Below are 23905 nucleotides of genomic sequence, written 5' to 3'. Positions count from 1 at the left end.
GAGTGGAGTGAGTGGAGTGGAGTGGAGTGGAGTGAGTGGAGTGGAGTGGAATGGAGTGGAGTGAGTGGAGTGGAGTGGAGTGAGTGGAGTGGAGTGGAGTGGAGTGAGTGGAGTGGAGTGGAGTGAGTGGAGTGGACTGGAGTGGAGTGAGTGGAGTGGAGTGAGTGGAGTGAGTGGAGTGGAGTGAGTGGAGTGGAGTAGAGTGGAGTGGAGTGAGTGGAGTGGAGTGGAGTGGAATGGAGTGAGTGGAGTGGAGTGGAGTGAGTGGAGTGGAGTGAGTGGAGTGGAGTGGAGTGGAATGGAGTGGAGTGAGTGGAATGGAGTGGAGTGAGTGGAATGGAGTGGAGTGGAGTGAGTGGAGTGGAGTGGAGTGGAGTGAGTGGAGTAAAATGGAGTGGAGTGGAGTGGAGTGGAGTGGAATGGAGTGGAGTGAGTGGAATGGAGTGGAGTGAGTGGAGTGGAGTGAGTGGAGTGGAGTGAGTGGAGTAGAATGGAGTGGAGTGAGTGGAGTGGAGTGGAGTGGAGTGAGTAGAGGCACAGCAGAAGGACTGGTCCTGGAGGAAGGAATGCCAAGGTAGAATCTTGACCTGATGGTGCCCAGTGTCCAAGCAGGTGGGGGTGGAGGTGCCTGAAAAGATGGCGTCCCTGGTACAGGGACCACGTAGACAAAGGTCAAGAGTGGGGGCTGGGAAGGCCCGAACAGCATAGTGAGGACCAGTGCATCAATGGGGTGCATTCACTCAAGCACAGCCTAAGTTGCTCTTACAGAAACTGTAAACTGTAACGACTTAAGCAAGATACAAGCTGAGTTCGCCCACCACGACAGCCCAGAGGCAGCTACTCCCAGGTGGACGTGGCTCTGCCATCCCTTAAACTTGGCCCAAGCTCTGAGTTCAGGGTGGCTCCTCCAGCTCCTGCCATCACATCTGCAGCCCAGCCAGCCGGAAGGGGAAGCACTAATGGAACACAGGCCCATTCCTTTTAAAGATACAACTGAGAAGTCTTCACTCTCCCCTTCCAGCAACTCCAGCATCCAGTCATCCACGCCAGTCTCAGCCGTCTTTCCCCTCCTTTACCCTCTCCAGCCAACCAAGTCCCTCCTCCCCGGGTCTTCACCCCCTGCCAGGCCCATGCAGCGGCCTCCTAACAGGTCTCCCAGCCTCCAGCCCAGGCCCTTCTGATCAGTCATCCACAGAGGGACTGTCCCAGTTGCAGCTTAGCCCGCCACTCCCTCCTTAGAAGCAAGTCAGGCCACTGCGGAGCCCCAGGGCCCTCCTCCCCTCGCCCTGCCGCCTCTCCAGTTTCAGCTCACCTCTGAGTGCTCACCTCCATCTTCCCAAGGTCCCTACTCAGCCCTCCCAGATCTCGTGTTGTCTATCGCCTGTCCCTTTGCTCATCCTAGAAATGTCCTTCCTGTCTTCACCTTCCAGACCCCTTACCTTAAGGCATGAGCGCAGGTGCTGCTCCTTCAGGAAATGGACTCAGAGAAACCGCTCTGAGCTTCTGGAACATGGACTCGCCTCCCGTTATTTTATGATTATTTCTTAATGCTCGTTGCTCCACCTCTCCAGTAACTACTAGTGGACCTGGGCACCGCAGCGCTCCAAAAACAAATGCTAGAGAAACAACTGGTGGAGGCAGAGGCCACTGGGAGCATCTCAGGGAGAGGAGCATCTCAGGGAGAGGAGCGGAGGCTAAGGGCCGGCACCGCAGCCAACGGCCTGGCTTCGAATCCCGGCTCCCCCGCTTCCTGGCTGTGTGCGCCGAGCGGCTTACTAGTATTTAACCTCTCTGAGCTCCGTGCCTACATCTGTAAAATGAGAGCAAAAACAGCACCTCCCTTGCAGGGCTGTACAGACGGAACCACCCAACGCCAGCTGAGCTTAGAATCGTGCCCAGCACTGAGCTGGCCCTTTGTGGCACCAGGCAAGGCCCTGAGGGACTTCTGACGAAAGTGAGCAGAGAAGAGCCTGCGCGGACGTGCAACTTAGGAAGACGGGAGGACGCTTCCACTCCCAACCGCAGCACAGCTGCAGGGAGCAGACTCCTTCCTCCCCAAACGGCAGCAACCACATGGACAGAACCCGGAACCGCATTCACAGGACACTGGGCATTAAGCAGGGAATGGTGGTCCCTGGGACATGGGGTCCCTCGCAGTGTCCAGACAGAGCTCCCAGGCCGTGCACAGGGAGAGGGGTCCAGGCGGACCTGTAGTTGAGGAGACAGAGCTGGAGTCCAGGAAGGCCAAGGCGAGTAGAGTTCACAGGTCAGAGGTCAGAGAAGAGAGAGAACCCCAAAAGGGCTATCGCTGAGCACTCAGCTGAACACGGAGCAGGTTCCACTGGGAAAGGAGCCGAGCCCGGTTGGGGGAACAGTCCCAGGGCCACACGAGATCCACCAGCAGAGCAGAAGCCCAGAGGTCACAGAGCTGGGCCAGGGCTCCTACAGGTTTGCCTCCCTGGTGGGCCAATGGGCCCTGCCTAGATGCTGCTGGGGCGCCTGCACCAACCTTGAAAGCAACACTGAAAGGACCCACCCTCCACGTAACTGAACCGCATCTGGACGACGCTCCGGATGTTCGTGTGCATGGAGACAGCAGCGCCCTGTGCGGTCACTCACACAGCTGCGCCCCATGGGAAGTTGCCAGGTACTCAAAGAAGGAGGAGAATGAGAAGAGAGGTACAATAATTGCAACCAACCCAGAAATAACATGGATGGCAGAATTAGGAGACAAGATATTCAAATGGTTACTATAACTGTATCCCATTGTTCTAGAAGCTAGAGGGAAGATTAGACATTTTACTGGAGACATAGAAGATTAAAAAAAAAAAAAAAAGACCCAAGCAAGCTTCTAGAGACGAAGCGACAATGCTGAGATGAGAAACGCACCGGCTACAATCGGAGCAGATTGGATGTCACAGAAGAAAAGGTTAGCGGACTTGAAGACATAGCAACAGAAACTTGACAAAATGAAACACTAAGAGAAAAGAACAGCACAGCATTGAGTTACTGGATGGCGTGAGGTTAACACATGTGTAATAGAAGTTCCCAAACGAGAGAAGATAGAGAGGCAGACAGAAGCATCTTTAAAAAATAATGGCCAAACTTTTCCAAATAGAACAACAACTGTAAACCCACAGATCCAAGAAGCTCAACAAGAGACGTGAAGAAAACTCCAGCAAGGCATGTCATAATCAAGTCGCTTAACACTAGTGACAAAGAGAAACCGGCAAAGCATCAGAGGAAAAACACAGACACACGGACAAAGGCGAGGATGGTGGCAGATTTCTCCTGGGAAAGAGCAGCCAGAGACCGGCAGCCACGTGTGCCAAGAGCTGAGAGGAAGGCTGGCACTGGGGAGGAGCTGGAGACCGTGCCAGGGCGAGAGGCGTGGCGGCGCGTGCCCAGAGGCGGCAGTGGGCGTGGAGGAGAGGGCGTTTGGTGGCTCCTGGTCACGAATGGAGACCACGGGAGAGGCACCAGTTTAGGATAAGACTGTGGGTTCCACGCAGACGATGGCGCAGCCAGCGGGGTGGGCAAGAGGCCGAGAGAGATGCGTGCACTTGGCAGCGAGCTGCTGACATATCAGTCGGGACAGGAAGAGCTCTAACTTACAGACAAACCCCGAAACCTCAGCATCGTAGCCGTAAAGTTCACCTCACACAGAGCTCATGGTGGGTTGGCAGAGGTCTCCTCCAACCAGTGGCCAGGGACCCACGTGCCCTGCATCTCATGAGCCACCATCTCAGTACGGGACTTCCAGGCGCCATCGCTCGAGAAGAAAGGCCTGGAGGACACCGTGCCTCGGTCCAGGAGGTGATGGATTGTTGCTCCCACAGCTCCTTCGCCAGATCTGGTCACATGGCCTCCACCCAACTGCAGGGGCAGCTGGGACACACGAGGGCGAGGGTGGGGGCACGGAATATCGGGAAGGCACTGAAGCCACGGGTTTAGATGAGAGGCCAGGAACTTTGTAGGTGGAAGAAGACAAAGGTGAATGGACACAGGCCTGGAGCCCCGCGGAGCCCAGCATTTGAGGAATGGGTGAAGAAAGAAGCCCACGCCCACAGAGGAGGGTGCGAGGGGTCGGGGGAGAGGGGAGCACACCGTCCAGGGAAGGGGCCAAGGCTCTAGTCCCCTCCTGACCCCGTGTCTTACGATGCTTTTGCCGTCTTGAAATCAGTAGATAGTATTCTCTCTTTCCCACAGAAACTGAAGTGGGGGGAGCTGACGCTCGGGCGTCTGAGCCACAGACCTGCAGAGACCCAGCACCCCTGCCTGTGCCAGCAGCTGTCCAGCTGCATGGACGGGGCGCGCAGACTGGCCCTCCCCTCCAAGCTGGGCTCCCTGCCTCCCCACTCAAGCTCAGAAGGCAGTGCCTACCAGGAAGAGTGTTCACGGGGCCTCTAAGAACCATGCCCCAACTTGCGAGGTTGATCCAAATGGGCGTGGAGGGTTTTTCAGGGCCTCTCCAAGCCTGTTTCCTCTGCTACTGTATGGGGGGGGGGGGGGTCAGTGCATGGTCCTGGAGTCCCATCCAGCTCAGACATCTAGTTCTACGCTTTCTTCATACGCAAGCTCATCTACCACATGGCAGAGTGCAGGCTGGCTCACCCCACAGCCCCACCATTTCTCCATCCTCTTCCACGACCCCAAAACATTAACAAAGCCTGTTCCTCTGATCACAGACTGCCTGGGTCTGGAAGGAAGGGCCTGATTTGCATCTCAAGCTCCTCCCCCAATCTTAGTGTGTGCACAGTTGCCATAGCAACCGGCCCCAAAAGACTCTACTTTGCAGTCACCTCCCCTCTGTACTGCTGCAATGCTGGCTGCTCACCCAGGTTCTGAGGGCTCAGAGCTCCAACCTTCATTTTACAGATAAAGAAACTAAGGCCCAGAGAGGGAAAGCAACTTGCCCAAGGGCACACAGCGAGCTAGCAGCAGAGCCTTACCTAGAATCCAGATCTCCCGATTCCAACCCCAGGGTCGGGGAGGGCAAATGGGGGTCTGTTCCCTACTCAATGACAAGCGGGCGGCATCCATGCACTCCTCTGGCCTCTGGGGAGGACCTTGGGAAGCCACAGTGAAGAAATGACCACTGGACTTTGGGCAGACTCAGAGACAGAGCTGAGCCCTGGGCGAGTGCAGGGGGAGATAAAGCTAGATAGCATAGATAGCATGGGTCCTTCTAGGTCTCCAGCCCCGCCCCCACTCATTCATTCAACAAACATCTCTCATATGCCCACTGTGTGCCAGGTACTGTTCCAGGCCCCGGGGATTCATCTGTGATAAAACAGGCAGAAACCACAGCCCTGGTGGCTGGCATTCTGGCAGGAGGATGAAGATAATGAATGTGAGGTCTGGGGCTGAGTGATATTCAGAAAGTGGTGGGAAAGGGGTCCTGCTTGCTACTTGAACTAAGGTAACCTCCAAGTTCTTTCAAAGTCAGATCTTTCAAAACTTACCTGCCCAGTCTCACGCCTTGAGGGTCCCTTGACACCTGACTCCAGTAGGCTGTAAGCAGGTGTGCATGTTTGCTGATGGAGAGCATGCCTGTGCCTCGGCCCGGAGCCCAGGCGGTCACGGCAGGGTGGTAGGCAGCAGAGATGGCGTTAGCAAGGTGTTTGGGGCAGCGGCCTCCCTGAAGCAATGCGGGCAGCTGCCTGCCGGTTCCCAGCAGGGCCCGCAGGCTCGGAGGGTCTCATTGCAGATGCCTAGGTCACCACCACCACGCCCCGGCACCCAGCCGTACTGAACTGCAGTTCCTGGTGCACAAAGACAGCCCTTCTCCTCGGAGTCAGAAGCATCAAGTCACAGGGGCCCCTGAGAGCGGACACCGGGTGCCGGGCTCCAGCAGACCCCTTCCTGGGAGGGGTTCCTATCTAACCACTTATTATGGCAATTTTCAAACACATGTCATAGTACCACAGCCCAGGGACTCCCAGGTGGCCGTGCACAGCTCAAGACTCGCCACCCCCCGCCCCCTTCCTGCCCACGGGAATACTCTGAAGCCAACTGGGGCTGAAAAGGACTTCCTCCCACCCAAACCTGGACGTGGAGAGCCGAGAAGCGCGGGCAAGGGAGTCGGCCAGGAGGGGATCTTGGGCAGAAAGGGCCCTGAGGTTCGGGAGGCCCCGTGCCAGCTGCCCCAGAGCGGGCTCCTGGCTCCTGCCCGCTCCACCTCTCTCTGCTTTCTGTCCTCCTCTTTCCCCTCACTCGCAATAAAAACATAATTACCAGCTTTCTTTTTAGAAAAGGGCAAATTACGGTGACATGTTTTAATTATCTGCCGAGCAATGGCGGGCTGAATTACACAGGCAGGGCCTTGGAGGTTACCTAAAAATAAAGCAAGAAGCCTCATTAATGCTAATTGCTGCTTTAGCCAGCTGAAGTGAGATTTTGGCGCTGTGTGCCATTCAGTGCCGCGGTGTCTTCAGGGAGGCCCGGGCCCTGTCCTCTGGGGCAGCCAGGCAGTGCCGGCCGGCGGGAGGGCAGGGAGAGCCCCGTAGGCGCTCACTGCTCAGTGGGCAGGCAGAGACCAGGAGGGAGGAGGGCGCAGCGGGCCCCAGTGAACGCACCAAAACCAAGGGCCTGTCCTCTGGCTGGAGGGGCCACACAGCCCCCGGAAGCTCAGTATCCTGTGGCTGCGAGGCCCCTCCGGGGCCTGCAGGCTGAGGTGGGCGGGCACAGGCTGAGGTGGGCGGGCACAGGCTGAGGTGGGCGGGCACAGGCTTGGTCACGGGCAGGGCATGGCGCTAATGGCCACTCCCTGGCCCCCTTTGCCTCTGCCTCGGGGCCTGAGCGGCAGGAAGGGAGAACCAGACGGGGACGCTGGCTCTCAGAGCCCGCGCCTGAGCTGGAAGGGGCCTGAGTTTGTACCTTGCTCCTGAAGCTGAGTCCCCAGGGTCCTAGGGTTCCACAAGGTGTCTGTGTCCAGCACACCTGGGAGCTCAGGAGCTCGGGGCTCCTGCTCAATCTTGGTTTTGAGCCCCAACAAGCTCTGGAGTGGATGTTGTTCCCTTTTAAAATATCCTATCTAATAAAAGAGTAATATGCAAATTGACCATCACTCCAACACACAAGATGGCTGCCACCATGTGGTCAAAGATGGCTGCCCCATGTGGATACAAGATGGCTGCCACAAGATGGCCAGTAGGGGAGGGTAGTTGGGAGGGACCAGGCCTGCAAGGGAGGGCAGTTGGGGGCAATCAAGCCTGCAGAGGAGGGAAGTTGGGGGTGACCAGGCCTGCAGGGAAGGGCAGTTGGAGGGGGACCCAGGCCTGCAGGGAAGAGCAGTTGGGGGGGGGGGACCCAGGCCTGCAGGGAAGGGCAGTTGGGGGGGAACCCAGGCCTGCAGGGGAGAGCAGTTGGGGGGAGGGTGACCAGGCCTGCAGGGGAGGGCAGTTAGGGGCAATCAGGCTGGCAGGGGATCAGTTAGGCAACAATCAGGCTGGCAGGGGAATGGTTAGGGGGTGATCAGGCTGGCAGGCAGAAACAGTTAGGGGCAATCAGGAAGGCAGGCAGGCGAGCAGTTGGGAGCCAGCAGTCCTGGATTGTGAGAGGGATGTTCGACTAAACGGGCAGTCGGACATCCCTGGAGGGGTCCCAGATTGGAGAGGGTGCAGGCTGGGCTGAGGGACACCTCCCCCATGCACGAATTTCATGCACCAGGCCTCTAGTATATATATATTATTTCAGAGAGGAAGAGAGATAGAAACATTAGTGATGAGAGAGAATCACTGATCGGCTGTCTCTTGCATGCCCCACACTGGGGATCGAGCGAGCCTGCAACCAGGGCATGGACCCTGATAGGGAAATCGGACCATGACCTCCTGGATCAAAGGTCAACACTCAACCCCTGAGCCACGCAGGCCCAGCAGTGTGTTCCCTTTTGATGCAGAAGCCCACGGTCCGGTACCAGACACTTGTGCGCACCCGGGACCTGGCCCGCAGTTGAAGGGATGGGTAAAGAAGGGGGCTGGCAGGTGGCCAGTGTGTCTGGTTTTCCTGGGCCTTTCCTGGTTCCAGTCTGTCAGTACTGCATCCCAGGAACTCCACCCGCCTGGCAACCCCAGGCCTGGCCCCCGCTTCCTGCTCAGACATAGTTCCATCACACGCCGTGGCCTTTGACGAGGTCGTTTTTAGGCAGCAATTCTCACACTCAGGCTGGCATGGCGGCGCCCTGGAAGCCTGGGAGACAGATGGCAGGAGCCACCCCGGAAGCGGCCGAGAACACACCCGTAATCTGCTTTTCTAACAAGTGCCCAGGGGTGCCGCTCGGACTTAAAGAAAGGGTTCTGCTGCTGGAGCATGGTTTCATCGGACGCCCTGGTGCACAGCGGGTTCTGGGAGCACAGTGGGTCCTGGGTGCACAGCGGGTCCTGGGAGCACAGGGGGTCCTGGGAGCACAGCGGGTTCTGGGAGCACAGGGGGTTCTGGGAGCACAGCGGGTTCTGGGAGCACAGCAGACCCCTAGGAGTACAGCGGGTTCTGAGAGCACAGCGGGTCCTGGGAGCACAGTGGGGTCCTGGGAGCACAGCAGGTCCTGGGAGCACAGCGGATTCTGGGAGCACAGCGGGTTCTGGGAGCACAGCAGACCCCTAGGAGCACAGCGGGTTCTGAGAGCACAGCGGGTTCTGGGAGCACAGTGGGGTCCTGGGAGCACAGCGGGTCCTGGGAGCACAGCGGATTCTGGGAGCACAGCGGGTTCTGAGAGCACAGCGGGTTCTGGGAGCACAGAGGGTTCTGGGAGCACAGTGGGGTCCTGGGAGCACAGCGGGCCCTGGGAGCACAGTGGGTTCTGGGAGCACAGCGGATTCTGGGAGCACAGCGGGTTCTGGGAGCACAGTGGGGTCCTGGGAGCACAGCGGGTTCTGGGAGCACAGCGGGTCCTGGGAGCACAGCGGGCCCTGGGAGCACAGCGGGTTCTGGGAGCACAGCGGGTCCTGGGAGCACAGCGGGCCCTGGGAGCACAGCGGGTTCTGGGAGCACAGCGGGCCCTGGGAGCACAGAGGGTTCTGGGAGCACAGCGGGCCCCTGGGAGCACAGCGGGTTCTGGGAGCACAGCGGGTCCTGGGAGCACAGCGGGTTCTGGGAGCACAGGGGGTTCTGGGAGCACAGGGGGGCCTGGGAGCACAGGGGGGCCTGGGAGCACAGGGGGTTCTGGGAGCACAGCGGGTTCTGGGAGCACAGCGGGTTCTGGGAGCACAGCGGGCCCTGGGAGCACAGCGGGTCCTGGGAGCACAGGGGGTCCTGGGAGCACAGCGGGTTCTGGGAGCACAGGGGGTTCTGGGAGCACAGCGGGTTCTGGGAGCACAGCGGGTTCTGGGAGCACAGTGGGGCCCTGGGAGCACAGCGGGTTCTGGGAGCACAGCGGGTTCTGGGAGCACAGCGGGTTCTGGGAGCACAGTGGGGCCCTGGGAGCACAGCGGGTTCTGGGAGCACAGCGGGTTCTGGGAGCACAGTGGGCCCTGGGAGCACAGCGGGTCCTGGGAGAACAGGGGGTTCTGGGAGCACAGCGGGTTCTGGGAGCACAGCGGGTTCTGGGAGCACCAGGGTCCTGGGTGCACAGGGGTCCCTGGGAGCTTGTAGAACACACTCCAGCAGGCCCCACCCATTAGCTCAGGTCCAGTCCTGGGGGGTCAGCACTGGCTCATCTGACCTGGGGATGTGCCAGTGTAGGGTGCAGGCAGAAGATCTTTCATTCTGCCCTGAGACGCCTGAGGGCTGCCATGAGCTCACCCCTGGGCCTCTTACCGGGAGGCGAGATGGGGGTGTGGGCGACAGAGCCTGTGGAGACCCATTCGCCCTGCTGCAGAGCAAAGGTCTCTGGGGGCCACTGCACATCTCTGTCCAGGGAGCAGGGACACTTAAACCCCCCCACAACTTTTTAAAATGTGCCATTCTGAAGATACTGAGCTCAGCCCTCCTTTCCTGTGCCCCTATGAGCCCAGGGAGTTCATAATAAGGGGCAGAGAGCAAAGGTAAGCAGCCAGCTGGCCCAGGAAGGGCATCAGCGCAGGTCTGACTTCCAAAAGGCCTGCTGGGACGGCCCGTGCTCCCGGCCCTGGGACCATGGAGCCCGAGCTCCTCCCTACCCCAGGCTCAGCTCAGAACTCATACCCACCCAAGGCTTCCCCCCACCCCGCCCATTCCCACAACCGTGTTACTCTGGCTCCCTGAGGCCCGTGCCTCCCCAGCAGACTGGATGCCCCCTCCCCACCTGCACCTCTGAGCCCCGGGCAGGCTGACTAAGCCAGTCTCAGGGATGCCCGCTGACCTAAGCCCACCAGGCGCCCACCCTGCTCAACCCCGCCTCCTCCTTGGTCCCCCACGGGCCTCTCCTGAGTGCTGAGGGGAGGGGAAGGGACCGCACCCCTGGGGAAGGTGACTCTCCCTCGGAACCTAGATGGAGCTCCACAGACGTGCGAGTCCCCTGAAAAGTCCTGGGCTGAGCGAGCATCAAACCCTGGGTTCCAGGCCGGGCCTGCAGCCTCACCTGGTGCCCCTGCGAGGCACTCACCGTGCCAGGGAAATGAGCCAGGGAGGGCGAGGTGCAGGCTGGGGGTGTGTCAGGGAATCCCCAGGGGGAGAGCTGGCCGCACTCCCCTTGTACACACACACACACACACACACACACACACGCACACGCACATGCACACGCACAGGCGCACAAACACTGCAGAATGGGCCCGGGAGCTTCTGGCAAACGGCCTTGGCCTGACAACCTAGTTTTGCTGATTAGCCTGGGACACTGGGTAGGATCCACCTGGGCCTGAGGTCCGCCCTGCGAAAGCAAGGCCAGCAGTGAGAGCCTCCTCCCCCTCTCCCCTCCCCCCCTCGCACCAGCATCTACGAGTGAACACGCGGCGGGCTGCCCAGTCTCGCAGCCGCTCCTGAGCGCAGGCGTGCTCACATGTGACCGGCCTCCCCAGTAAAAGGCTTCCTCCGAGGGCACTGATGCCTGGCACAACGCAGTGCTGCCCCCTCCCCTCCACACACACCTTCACACCCAGGCCCCGCCTGACTCCCGCCCAGGGGCCCCCAGGCCTCAGCCACGGCGCCCACACCCCTCAGCTTAGGAGGCGGCTGGTGGGGAGTCAGCTGCTGCCTGGGCCTCGCTGTGCCGCTGGCTCTAGGATTCAGCCCTGGCAGGGCCCGTCCCCGAGGCCACACCCTGCCCCTCCCTCCCACCTGCAGGGAAGCCAGCTGTGAGCACTCACTCGCACCCACTTGGGCCTAAACAGTCAGAGAAATGAGCGTGCATGTGGAGGTGGCAGGAGCACGCACACACATGCAGCCAGAACAGACACATGTGTGCACACCTGTGCGGCCCACCTGGCCCACCGGACACACCCATCATCTCAGCACCTGTGGCCTGAAGACAGGACAAGCAGGAGAGGGGGGACTGTGGCCGCTGGGAGCCAAATGCTCAGGAGGAGAGCTCCCTGGGGAGAGAGGAGGGCTCAGGCATGTGGTGGGCTGGGGTCCCAGGGCACAGGATGTGAGCCAGAGAGGAAGGAAGGGCAGAAATGGTACCTGCCTTGGGGGCTGCAGGGCAGCGGCCAGGAACAGAGCCTCCCCCTTACCAGCAGGGCTGACTTCTGGAATCTTCCACAATGTCCTGGCCCCTCCCTGCCCAAGGCCTCCCCACACCCCCACTCGATGCAGCCCAGGGAGCAGCTTCCAGCGCCCAAGCCTCGCCTCATCACCCCGTTCCTCCTCCCCGCTGCCCCCGGCCCCCCGGCGGAGGGCTGAGCCTGCGGTCCCACTGCCCGACCTTCAGTGGACGTGGAGCCAGGGTGCAAAACCATGTGTTTATTTTTATTAGAAATGTTCTCGGTATAAAAAACAACCATGCGCTACACATTGTCATCAATAACCATCACCAAACACCCAGGCACTGAACTCCGTGTCATCGGCAGGAGGGGCAGGCGGGCAGGCGGGCGGGCCACGCAGCGGGCGCGGGGGCAGGCGGGCGGGCTGCGGCCACGGGACACACAGAGGCCACCAGGAGACGCAGCACTTTGCAACACACTCAGGGTTTGTTTTTGTTTGGCTTTTTGTGTTTTGATATTTTTTTCCTTTTTTCTCTTTTGTGACATGGAAGACTTAGTGATGCGAGGAGGTGGCAGGGAGGCGAGCGCAGAGGCTGGTCATAAGTGCAGGTGGGGAGGACAGGCAAGAAAAATGCACGAGAGAGACCCGGAGGAGCACAGAGAGAAACAGGAGAGACCTGGAGTCGCGCTCATGAGAGACGCAGAGGCGAGAGGAAGATACGGAGAACAGAGCACACAGATGGAGACAGACACAGAGAAGGCGACACAGATGAGAAAATAAAGAGGATGGAGACAGACGCAGAAGGTCGCCCATGGGACAGGCAGGGACAGGGGGACCGGCACTGGGGCCCACGTCACCGAGCCCCTGTGATTTGGGGCTAGGAGGGGCCCTGGTCCAAGACACAGGCTCTTGGAGCGGCAGAAGCTGCCAGCCCCTGGTCCTCCCCCTGGCGCCCACCCGGCTTGCCCAGGCTACCCAGCAGTGACCGCTGGGGCTCTGCTGTCCTCAGCACCAAGCCACATCCGCGGGTGTCCACGGGCAGGCAGGACATCAGCTGGGCCCCGGGAGTGGCCCTGGCTCGACGCACCATCACGAGGGTCTCGGGTCCTCCTCCTCCGGTTCGGCTCTGGCAGCCTCGCTAGATTGCGTGGTTGGTGTAGGTGACGTAGGTCTGTTTGGTGGCCAGCACTGGAAGGAGAGACCGGGGTACCCAGGAGTCAGAGGCTAGCTTCCCCACACCTCCCGCCGCGCCCGCACTGCCCGCCAGGGCATCCAGTCCAGACCCCAGACAGAGCAGTCCACCTTCCCCGGCCTGGGCACCAACTCCCTGCTCTGGGCCTCCCACCTTCACACCTTCGCTTGGGCTGGGCTTCCTGCTGGGAGCGCCCGCCCTCCTCACCTGTTGCTCTAGATGTGACCCCTCTTTGAGTGCTCCCTCCCAATCCTCCTCCCACACCCCCCCCCCCCCCGTGAAGATCTCCCCAGGAGCCCCTGCCACCTCCAGACTCCACCACACTTTAAAAGAATCACTTTTATCTGTGGTATAATTGTATATTTTTAAAGCTCCGTTGACCCTTAACACGTGTTTGAACTTCAAGGGTCTGCTAATATTCCGTTGGTTTTCTTGTTTTTGTCTTGTTTTGTCTGGAGTAAATACCCGCGGTGTTTTCGATCGCAGTTGGGAGCCTGCGGGTGCGGGAAACCGGCTGCAGGCACTGGTCCTCGGCAGTTTGTGTGGGGGCGGAGCATCTGCAGGGCTGGTACCCACGGAGGTCCTGGACCAAGCCCCCGAGGATCCCCAGGGACAACGTAAGCTTTGGGGGTTCAAAAGTTATATGTACATTTTTCGACTGCATGGGCGTTGGCACCCCAAAGCCCCCCGTTATTCCAAAGTCAACCACATTATCAAGGGAAGTTTATCAGAAGCCCCACTGCACGTTCTGGAAGAGCCCAGGCCAAGAATGCACGGGGGCTGGCAGCCTACGGGAAGCGTGGGGAGGGACAGAGGAGAGAAATAATGGGACAGACAGGGCCCTTGCTAAGCGAGGCAGAGGCCTCTGACTGACTGGGCCTCTCCCCACGCTCGAGGGAAGCGGGAGTTCTTAGGCCCCCTCCCATTTCTGGGTGTCCCTGTCCTGCCTCAGCCGGCTCCCCTATCTGCACCCATCACGCTGGCCCTCGCTCACCCACCCCTGGGCCCCAGAGGGAGCCCCATATCTGGGTAGCTCCCATTTCCTGCCACAGCCTTCACGGCTGACATCAGCTGTCACGGCAGCGTGAGCGCTCCCCCGGGGCTGACCTCACCGCAGCCCAGTGAGGAACTGAGGCCTGAGGGGTGGGCTGGCCAGGTCCTTGGTTTTGTCCTGTCCTGCGAGCATTCAGGGTCTCCCTCCATCGCCTGGAGGACACCCAGAGGACAGTGGTCAAGGGCGGAACTGCCGCCTGGTAAGGAGGCTGCACGGGAGAAAATCCTGTACCGCTTGTCACAAAGCTGCCCTGACCCTCAGCAGGACCCTGTCCATCAGGGCGTCTGGCTAGAGAAGAGGACATTGAGGGGAGTGGTGTGGTGAGCTGCACACTGTCCCCTCAACCCTCTTTCCCACTTTTGTTGGACTCACCACGGCCAAAGTTAAGGACTACATTGCCCAGCCTCCCTTGCAGCAAAGCGCGGCCCTGCTTGACGGCATTCCTGCTGACGTGGGAGTGGAAGGGCTGTGTGCAGCTTCCATGTCATTTGATTAAAATTGGTGGTTTCCCCTGGACCTCCTCTCTTTTGCCTTCGTGGGCGGAACAGACAGGGAAAGCCACCAGCCTCAGCCATGAGGACAAGGACAGCCCTCTCAGAGCCGATGGAGCAACAAGATGGAAGGAACCTGGGTCCCGGCTCCTGCCACCACCGTGTACTATTATACCGGACAGAAACAACATGCTCTGGCTGAGCCACTCTGTTCGGGGCCTTTTTGTCACCGCAGTGTAACTGGAGGACCGCCGAGTCCCGCTCTCAGGGGACCACTGAGTGTGGGAAGAATCAGGGCGGGGTGAGCAGAGGGGCACACGGGGGCCAGTGGGGAGGCCTGAGGACAGCTGAAGGAGGAACTCTCCTGGCCAGAGCTGGGAGTGGAGTGGACGCCCAGGTGGTGGGTGGGCTCCCTGTCAGCAGAACTGTTAAAGCAGAAGATGAGCGATCGCTAGGCTGGGCAGCCCCAGCAAGGTTTCAAGTTTTAGGTGCCACCCAGACAGGTGCTAATGGAAGGAAATGGTGCCCATGGCCTCCAGGACGAGAATAAGACGCGGCACAGTACCTTCTAGGTTACAAAGAATCCCCAGCTTCCCTTGGAAAATGTCCACCCGCTCAGCGTGCTGGGTGACCGAGAGGGAGGGAGGACCACGGGATGAGTCCATTTTAACGGAGGCCAATACAGGAGGGGCCTGGGGAGTGCCCCTGGGGAAGGGAGCTGAGGGACGAGAGGCTGGAACCCCGTCAGGCCGCGCTGCTGAGAGGGAGGGGGGGGGACTAGCAGAGAGCACTCTGGAGACAGCCTCCAACTCCTCTGGGACCCCAGCTGCTCCTTTCCTTCCCCGCCTGTGACACCGAGCGGTGGCTGCGTGTGCCTTCTTTTCCTGAGGGGAACCCCCACCCCCCATCTCCACCCCACCCGATCCCTCACCAGCAGAAAAAGAGCCCCCAGCCAACTCTGAAGCACGCCCTGCAGGCCAGCTGGGGAGAGGAGGCTCCCAGGCTCCGTCACCCCGGGGTGAGCTGAGAAAATTGTTTCCGAAGCTGTACCCGCCAGCAGCTCCGGCCCCCAGGGGAGGAGAACCCAGCAGCAGCACCACCTCCACTGGCTGCAGGGAAAGAGGAGCCTGAGGCAGCCGGCGGGGGCGGGGGGGGGGGGGGGGGAGGGGGGATGAAAGTGGCCGGAAGCTGAGGGACAGGCGGGCCCCTTCGTCCCTCTAAGACCAGAGCTGTCTCCAACAGAAAAGCCAGCCCATGGATTCCAGAACCTGGAAGTGCATTCGGCCCTCAGTTCCAAGCCAGGAACCCAAGTCCTTCGGTGGAGCCTCAGTTTCACCATCAGGAAAATGGGAGCAATGATCTGTCCAGGAGGGTCCCCCAGGAGCTGACTATGAGGAATAAAAGGAAGAGTCTGGCCAGGACTTGGGGTCCAATCCTACCCTCACCAGGACAGGATCTCAGCACCTGCCATGTGGCCCTTCCAACAAACTGAACCTCGGAAGCCTCAATTCCCTCCCTGTGAAATGGGATGGTAACCCTTAGCTGGTTCCTAGCCACAGGGTGGATGGAAATACTCTTAAGCCCTGCAATAAGATGGGCAGAGGGGCAGGGCTGAGATGACTACAGCGATGAGGAGGGGTGGGGAGAGGGACCCCCAGGGCATCCTCGGGTTGGGGAAGGGACGAGGGTGTGGGCAGGGGCCCTGAGTCCATCCATCCCTTGCTGGTGACAGACCGCTCGTGGCTGCTGGTCTACAGGCTTGGCCGCCTCTGTCAGGCTGCAGCTGACAGCCCCGTCGCCGACTCCGCACCCAATCTGCCTGCAATCGGGCCCTGAATAATTTACTCTATTGTTTGTTTAAAGATACGTGCCTGCCAGTGACAGCGTGAAAAATGTCCCTGCTCCACAGCAGTGACACCTCCCCACTCCTGCTCACACCCCTCCGTCGGGCGTCCCCGGAATTAATCACCGGCTCCGGCCCGACCTCACGGCCCCTGTTGTCACCGAGCTGAGAGACAGTGGGGCAAAGGGTGCGGCTTCCGGCCTCACTGCAGGGAGGGGGTGAGTGGGCAGCTCTCAGCCTTCCCTTGCAGGAAGCAGGGAGCTGGGAGCAAGGTCTTCCCTTGCCACACCCTCCTTGTTGGGGGGGAGGGGGTGACTGTCCCCCGTCCCCAGGTGGCCAGCTGAGCAGAGGCAGAGGTGTGATCAGAGCTCTCCGTGAGGCCCGCCTCCCCTCTGTGGCCCCCAGGATGTCACAGCACCATGAGTGCCACCCTCCGGAGGGCTGAGCCCCACTCACTCCCAGGAGCCCGAGCAGAGCTGCCCTGCACCCGAAGAGCATGGCCTGCAGGGAGGGGCCCGGGCGTGTGGGGCAGGGAGCGGGGAGGGTCCCTGCCTGGGCCAGGAGGGCCAGGTGAGGGCTGCATTCGGGAGACACGGAAGGCCAGAGGTGGGGAGCTCTGAGGACACTGCCCCCCCTCTCCCCTGGAGGCCCGGTGCGAGGAAAGGAGCCCCAGGGCTGCAGGTGCAGGGACGCTGGCCTCTGGGAGGAGAACCAGTCATTTGGTGGAGGTGGGGTGGCAACAAGCAGGGGTGCTTCAGAGCGGGGTACACTATCCGCAGAGAATGGGGACCCCAGAGACAGGGAGGCCATATGAAGTGAGGGTCACGGGGTCAGGCAGCCACCACCTAGCTGTGTGCCTTCAGGAGAGTTACTCACCCTCTCTGAGCCTCAGCTGGGATCAAACCTCCAGCCCTACCCAGGCCTCACAGGATGCTGTGAAGTTCACAGGTGAAAAATCTGCATGGACGTGGGCAGGGATGTGGGCCGGCGCTGAGAACCGTGTCCCTCCCGCTGCCCCTGACGCTGACCCCTCAGCCTCCCCGAGTACCCAAAGGAGGAACAGAGGGCTCACGCCCAGTCCCACCAGGACCTGATGTCCCGCTAGACTTTAAGGGAGTGGAAGGCAGGAGGAGCGGCCACTTCACAGGGCAGCCAGGGAGGGAGCCAAGGTCTGCAGTGGGGTGGGGCGACCCCCCGACCCCCTACCCTGAAGCAAGGCCATGGAGGCCCCCGCCCCACAGGGTGAGGCTGTCCCAGGAGGCAGCGGGCAGCGGGGATAGTGGGAGGTCAGGGCCGGCCCGCCACCTGCTGGCAGTGTGACCGGGGTCGCCCCTTGCCTTTCCGTGCCGCTCTCTCCTCTGTATTACACAGATGACAAAATATCTGTCTTTCAAGATCGCTGTGGGGGTGACACTGGTACCTGACAGGTGTGCATACAGGGTTCAGAGATGGTCACCGCTATACTGGTCCCCGGGGCCTAACCTGGCCCTGCCTGCCCTGCCCTCTGGCCTCCTCCCACCTCGTCTCCTCACGCACGGCTGGCGGCAGGGGCCAGGGAAGCTGGCGGAGAGGGTGCCCTGCTCCCTCCCAGGCACAGGCCTTCACCAGCCTGAAGGACCTGTCCCACCCGCCCAGATGCTCCGTTCTCTGCCGCCTCCCCTCCCCTGAGCCCCTCAAAGGACCCTCTGCAGCTGAGGTGCCCTGGACAACCCCCAGGGCCACCCTGCTCCCTGAGAACTTTGGCCTCTGGAGGCCCCTGCCCACCCCACCCCTCACTTACCCATCAGGGCCCATGTCCCAAGTCCCCATCTCTAGGGCCCTGCCAGGAGGTGGCGGGGCTGGTGCCAGGGCCACGGCTCCCAGGTTCCCAAAGGGCCAGAGAGCAGGGCCCTCTACACCACCGCCTCTCCCAGAGGGGACGGTCACAGGGCAGAGAAATGGGGCAGAGATCCCTGAAAGGGCAAGGACTGGGTGGGCATGGGCTGGGCCTGGAGGTCCTCTCCGCTCCCAGGACTGGCAGGCAGGGCGGAGGGCACTAACCTGCAGCGTGGGGTTCTCCCCGGCCCCAACGTGATCGGCTAGGGGCGGGGTGGGGGGCTGCCCCTCTCCAGGGAGGGGGCGGGGCCTGGGCAGGTCCAGCCGAGAAGGGCGGGGCCAGACACTCACCGGGGGCCTCGAGGTTCTCGCAGAGTTCAGACTTGGCCTCGCCGTTGGGCCGGAAGCTGCCCTTCTGCGTGAACTTGTTGGACATGGTGGCGGCGGTGACCACGGCTTTGAGGCTGCGCTTGCGCTTGGGCACGTTCTGCTCCGGGTGGAAGAGGATGACGTAGACCTTGGGCATGTAGAGCATCCCCAGGGACACGGAGGCGCTCAGGCTCACCGACACCGTCAGCGTGGTCGTCTGGATGTACAGCTGGGCGGGGCGGGGCGGGGAGGCGTCAGAGCGGCTCCCCCTGACCTCGCGCTGACCCCTCCGCCCACCCCAGAGGCAGACGCAGCCGGGACAGACTGGGGCAGTCCCGTGCCCCATCGATCGGAGGGAGTCATGGAGCAGAGCCGGGACTTTAGACAGGAGCCCTGGATTCAAACCTGACCACGTCCCTCCTGCCTCAGTGTCCTCACGCGAAATGCAGGCGTGGTGATTCGTCCTCGCTTACCTCTAGGGCTGCAAGGAGGACAGACGGGTCCCTGGTAACAGTGTGCCCGGCAGTGCCCAGCCCGGGAGCTGGGGAAGTGGTCCTCGCTGTAATGCGCTGAGGAGGGGCCGTCGGACCACAGCTGAGCCTCCTCAGGAGGGTGCCCCAGCCCCTCAGCCAGGCCCCCCTTCCGTGGCTGCCCCCACGGGCCACCCTGTGCAGAGCAGCCACTGGCACGGGAGCCGCAGTGCCCAGCGCGACGCACAGGGCAGCACAGGCGAAGTCATTTCACGCTCGCTCGCCAGCACTAACAGTGACAGACGTTTAGCGAAATGAAAGCCCATTAATTTGGGTGTCGGGTAGTCCATTCTTCGCTAGTGGGGCCTCCCAGGCAGGCCTGAGACTCCCACCGCCCCGGCTGGGATCCCCTCCCCGCCTGCTCCCTCCCGGTCCCCAGGCCTAACTGCCTCTCTGGCCGCCCGTGGTCAGGGGAGGCCCCGGCTGTGCCCCCAGGTCCGGCCATGGGAGTTCTGCTCCCTAAATCTGCTGTTTGTGGGCCTGGGCCCCTCCCCTGGGGCCTGGCTGACATGCCACCTCTTCCTGGAACCTTTCCCTGGCCCCAGCTCTATCCAACCCCCTGACACCCTTCAGCCCTTCGGTCCTGGTACCCAGCCCAGCTGGACAGCACGGTCTGGATTTGCTTCCTGAGGTCCCCAGCGCCCTGGCCTCATCTGGGAGCCCTGGGGGCGCGTCTTTCTGTTCTCAGGTCCTCGCCATCTCCTGCCCCGCTCCATAAATACCTCGCCCCTGAATCTAAAGGCCTTCAGTCCAGCCCTTCCCCGCGAGGAGAGAGCCGAGTGACCGTGGGGAAGCCTCGCCCCCTCTGGCCCTCAGTTTTCGCATCAGTGCAATGGGTGGAAGTGCCTCCCTTACCCCAACCCCGAGGCTCCTCCCCAAGCACGGGGAGGCCACATGAAAGCTGCAGCACATGGGACGGAGCCCGCCCTCCGTCCTCACACGCAACCCACACTCTCAGCCACGCACGGAGCTGTCTCCCAGCGTGGGGGCGGGGAGGTCCTGACAAGCCCGTGGGAGGGGACTAGTGGCCGCGGGGAGGAGGGGGACAGGCTCCAGAGGATCACAAGAGCTCCTTGGAGGAACAATGGAGGTCCGGGCAATCAAGAACAGGCCTGTCTTCCCCACTGGACTGGGGTGCCCTGGGGACGGGGTGCCCTGGGATGGGGTGCCCTGGGGATGGGGTGCCCTGGGGATAGGGTGCCCTGGGGACGGGGCGTGTCTTCCTCATTACATGTGGGTTCCCTGAGGGAGGGGCTGTCTCTCCTTTCACACTGGGGGTTCTTAGGAACAGGAATGGGGTTCTAGCTCAGACATCCATCTTAGGCCCTTTGCCCCCACCTCGTTATGGGGGTTCAGTGGGCCCATATGGAGGTGGTGGCCAGGGTAGAGGCCCCCGCTCTGGGCAGAGTGAGCCCTGCAGTGGACACAGGCCTGTGGTGGCCAGGGGTCTAGGCTCCAGATCCCACTCTGCCCGGACCCAGTGTGGCTGCTGAGCCCTCTAACACGAGCGGAGCCGGCAACATGGCAGGTGGCCCGGGCAGCCACAGGGCGCGGTGATGGGTCAATGCCTGCTGCCCGCCGTCTTGAGTCCTAATAAGTTTTGAACGAGGGCCCCTCGCTTTCATTTTGCTCTGGGCCCTGGAAACCGGAGCCAGCCCTGAGCACAGCTGTGGGCTTCCCGGCCCCAGAGCCTTTGTGCAAACAAAATACAAGGAGGGGTGTAAAGCGAGCAAAGCGACGCCCATCTGCCGGGCATCCCTCCCAGCATGGGCCCTGGGGCTCCTCTCGCCATCCCAGGCTGGGGTCACGCTGTGTGCACAGCAGAAGTGGGGCCGTGCACCCCCAGGCCCCTCCTTGCCCCAGGGTCTGGGATTGCCCGCCACCCCAGCTCGGGCCCTGCTCTGGAGCCCCCGTGTGAAGCCGCATGCTGTCCCCGGAGGCAGTGGCATGTTGACCCCGTCAGAGGAGCAGTGATCCTCTACACCCTCTGGACCCAGCGGGCCCTCCCACGGAGATGGGCCTGGCCCAGAGGCAGGTGGTAAAGCCAGGCAGAGTGCGGCCCGTCTCTCCCATCCACACGTGCCCCAGCCCGGAGGGTCTGAACGGCCCCATTCCCGCTCCCCCTGGGCCAGGCCCCGCTGCGCTCCGCTCGCTCGTCCTCTAAGGAAGCAGGAATCCCGCACGGAGCCCCCCAAGCCAGTGCCCTCCAGCGGGAAGGAGGCTGTCAGGGCCTGGGCTGGCGGGGGGAGGGCGGAGGTCACCTTGGGGTGGGGCAAAGGGCACAGAGAGGAGCTACCTGGCTGTGGGCGATGGATTTCCTGCTTTGTATGAGGCCTGGTGGGTACAGAATGAGAGGGGCCTGGTGGGGGGCACCGAGGAGTTCTGCCCGCTCTGCGCTTCTGCCCAGGCCAGCCCTGTGGCCACTGGGATCCTCAGCATCTGTTCACCAGACCGCTTCTCCACATCCGGCCGGCCTCCGCGGCCGCATCCTGGCCAAGCCTGGCTGAGCAGCAACCCCACACGGCACGGAAGCCGGCTCTGGTCGGCTCAGGGTGATGCGGCCGGCTGCGTGGTAAGCCCTGGAAATCCGGGCTAATGCTGGGAAATCCAGCCGCCGGCTCACCAGAGTGGCTCAGCCGGCTCCACGCTACCAGCACCCGCACCCGCACCCGCACCCGGGGAAGCAGGCACAGCAGAGCACCTGCAAATTGGTTTGCACACATGCATGCCCACAAACACACACACATACACCTGTACACTCCTGCATCTCTGCATTCACACTCACCTGAGCTCACAACCTCACACTCACCTGACTCAGACACACCTGTGCTCACACACACGGACCCTGCATATACGTGGTACACAGTCGGGTGTGCATATACGCAAAGACACATTCACACATCTGCACACACACCTGACCACACACGTCACCTGCACACTCCACTTACACTCACATTTGCACATAATCTGCACACCCATGTATACACACCAGCAGCAACAAACCTCTGGGCACACTCCTCCCCACTCCCTGTGCACACACGTGCACACACGAGCACACACACGGCAGCCAGGCCTGCAGCTCCCGGGGGCGTTTGGTCGCTGCCACCTGACAGCGCACAGCGGCCCAGGGTGTCTGCGCCTCTCAGAAGCCTGGTGGTCTGAACCCGCAGGACTTGGGAGCTCATTTCCTCACCCTCCTCATGCAGAAGCCCAGGGGAGGGGCGCAGCCAGGCCCCACGCCATCAGGGTCGAGCTGGGCGCTCTGGGCACACACTGCGGGAAGCCAGCCTGCTGTGGGACCTGGGGCAAGGCCCTGCTCCTCCGGGGCCTCAGAGCAGAACCTCTCAGAGGCTCCTTTTCATAGTCAGTGCTGAGGGGAGCCTCCTAAAAAGGGAGACATCAGAGGCGTGGGGCGGGGGGTCACCTGGAGAGATGGGGCGGCTGGGCCCCAGAATCTGGAGGTGGGAAGGTCTGATACCCTTGGATGGCAGGGACCCCACTGGGCACGGTGTGCAGGCAGGGAACCTGAGGAAATTATAGAAGCAGAGCAAGGGGCTTAACCACCATGCTGCTGGCCTCTGAGGAGGTGTTATAAGGGGCCCCGTGGTATTATCAAGGGAATTCCTTAAGCTGCCAGCTTCCTGGAGTGTGGGGTGGCCCCCTGCTGGCTTTGTGGGGCTCCCTAGTGCTGCAGGGCGTGGGCCCCCGCCTGCACCTGCCCTCAGCACGGAGGGCCTCCCACAGGCGTGGTGGGCGCTGGAGACCTGGCTCTCAGCACGAGTGAGGCCTGTGGCTGCTCTGGCTCCGGAGCGGCCTGGCGCCAGGCCTGGTCTCAGACCTCAGGGCACTCACTACCAGCCCCAAGGTCTGCTACTTGGAACCCCGGCCCGCAGGGCCACCCCTGGAAGACAGGCCACAGGCTTCCCTGGGCCTGGCCCGGCATCAGAGTGGAGCTGTTGGAGAAGAGGGGGGCAGCCACCCAGGACGCCCCTAGGCAGAGAAGGTGTCCCAGAGCTGCAGGGCCAGGGACAGGCGGGGGCTCCGGAGTTAGAGTAGGGCCATGTCCAGCTGTGCCACCCACTGGCTGTGTGACCTTAGACAAGTCACTCTGCTTCTCTGTGCCTCCATGTCCTCGTGTATAAATGGGGACGGGGACAGCTACCCTCACCTGCGGGTGTGGGGTGATCTAGTCGGTAGGTAAGGCATCTGGCATATGACAAGCACCCGCCTGCCAGGGCTTTGGCGACAGCCGCACTGAAGCCAAGCCCTCCTGGAGCGACACCCAGGCTCACAGCCCTGATGCCACCCACGGGCTGACGACTCTCCCAGTTACATCCAGCCTGGCCCTCGCCCCTGAGCTCCAGGCTCATCTAGTCAGCCATTGACATGACAGCTGCACTTGGCATCTAACGGGCACGTCCAGAGGACCCCGATGTCCGCCCATATCGGCTCCTCTAGCATCTCCTCACCTTAGTGCACGACACCCCCCCCTTCCCAGCCTCACACCAAAAGCCACAGTGTTATCCTTGACTCCTCTGTGTCTCCCACCCACATACAACCCATCAGAGACAGGCCAGCCCCCCGCCAGACACTGCCAGCCCCCCGCCTCCCCGCCAGCCTGCCTGCAGCCTCTGTCGGGATTATTCCATAACCTCCTCCTGGAAGCCCTGATCCCGGCTCACCTCCTCCGAGCCCCACCCGGCAGCCACCGGGATCCTTTTAACCCTACACAGCAACGCCTCCCTCCCACTCACAACCCCACAGCACTCCCTTCTCACTCTCAGCAAAAGCCTACAGCCTTCCCACAGCCACTGGGTCCCATGCCATCCGCCTGTCCCCACCACCCTCCCCAGTCCCAGACCCACACAGCAGGTCAACTGCGTCTACACCATCACGTCGTGTGGTTGTTACAACACCTATAGGATGAGGAGAAGGATCACGGCCCTAATCCACAGACAAAGAAACAGGCAGAGGCCAGCCGGCTTGCCTAGGATCCCACGGTTAGACACAGAGCTCCAACCAGGAGCTGGGGTCTGGGGTCCCCATGATCTT

At 61.6% G+C, this 23905-nt stretch overlaps 1 protein-coding gene across 3 annotated transcripts in view; it reads right to left on the bottom strand.

The window, feature by feature from the left end:
• Window positions 1-6309: 6309 nt before the first annotated feature.
• GRM4 (glutamate metabotropic receptor 4) overlaps window positions 6310-23905 on the bottom strand; it is a gene marked incomplete at both ends in the record, with an annotated part of 104361 nt that continues 86765 nt past the window's right edge. For 2 of the 3 annotated variants that reach the window (XM_079781664.1, XM_079781665.1), the window contains 2 exons: window positions 12698-12747; window positions 18306-18552. In XM_079781664.1, coding sequence (XP_079637790.1) covers window positions 12698-12747; window positions 18306-18552 — 297 coding nt within the window. Of the gene's footprint in view, window positions 6337-12697; window positions 12748-18305; window positions 18553-23905 lie in introns of those variants that run through there. The other variant, XM_079781666.1, reaches the window with a different exon arrangement.

Source organism: Cnephaeus nilssonii (assembly GCF_951640355.1).
Source record: "Cnephaeus nilssonii genome assembly, chromosome: 9".
In the NCBI taxonomy this organism is placed as follows: domain Eukaryota; kingdom Metazoa; phylum Chordata; class Mammalia; order Chiroptera; family Vespertilionidae; genus Cnephaeus; species Cnephaeus nilssonii.
Note: the sequence above shows the minus strand (reverse complement) of the source record. Positions and strands in the feature narration are given on the sequence as shown.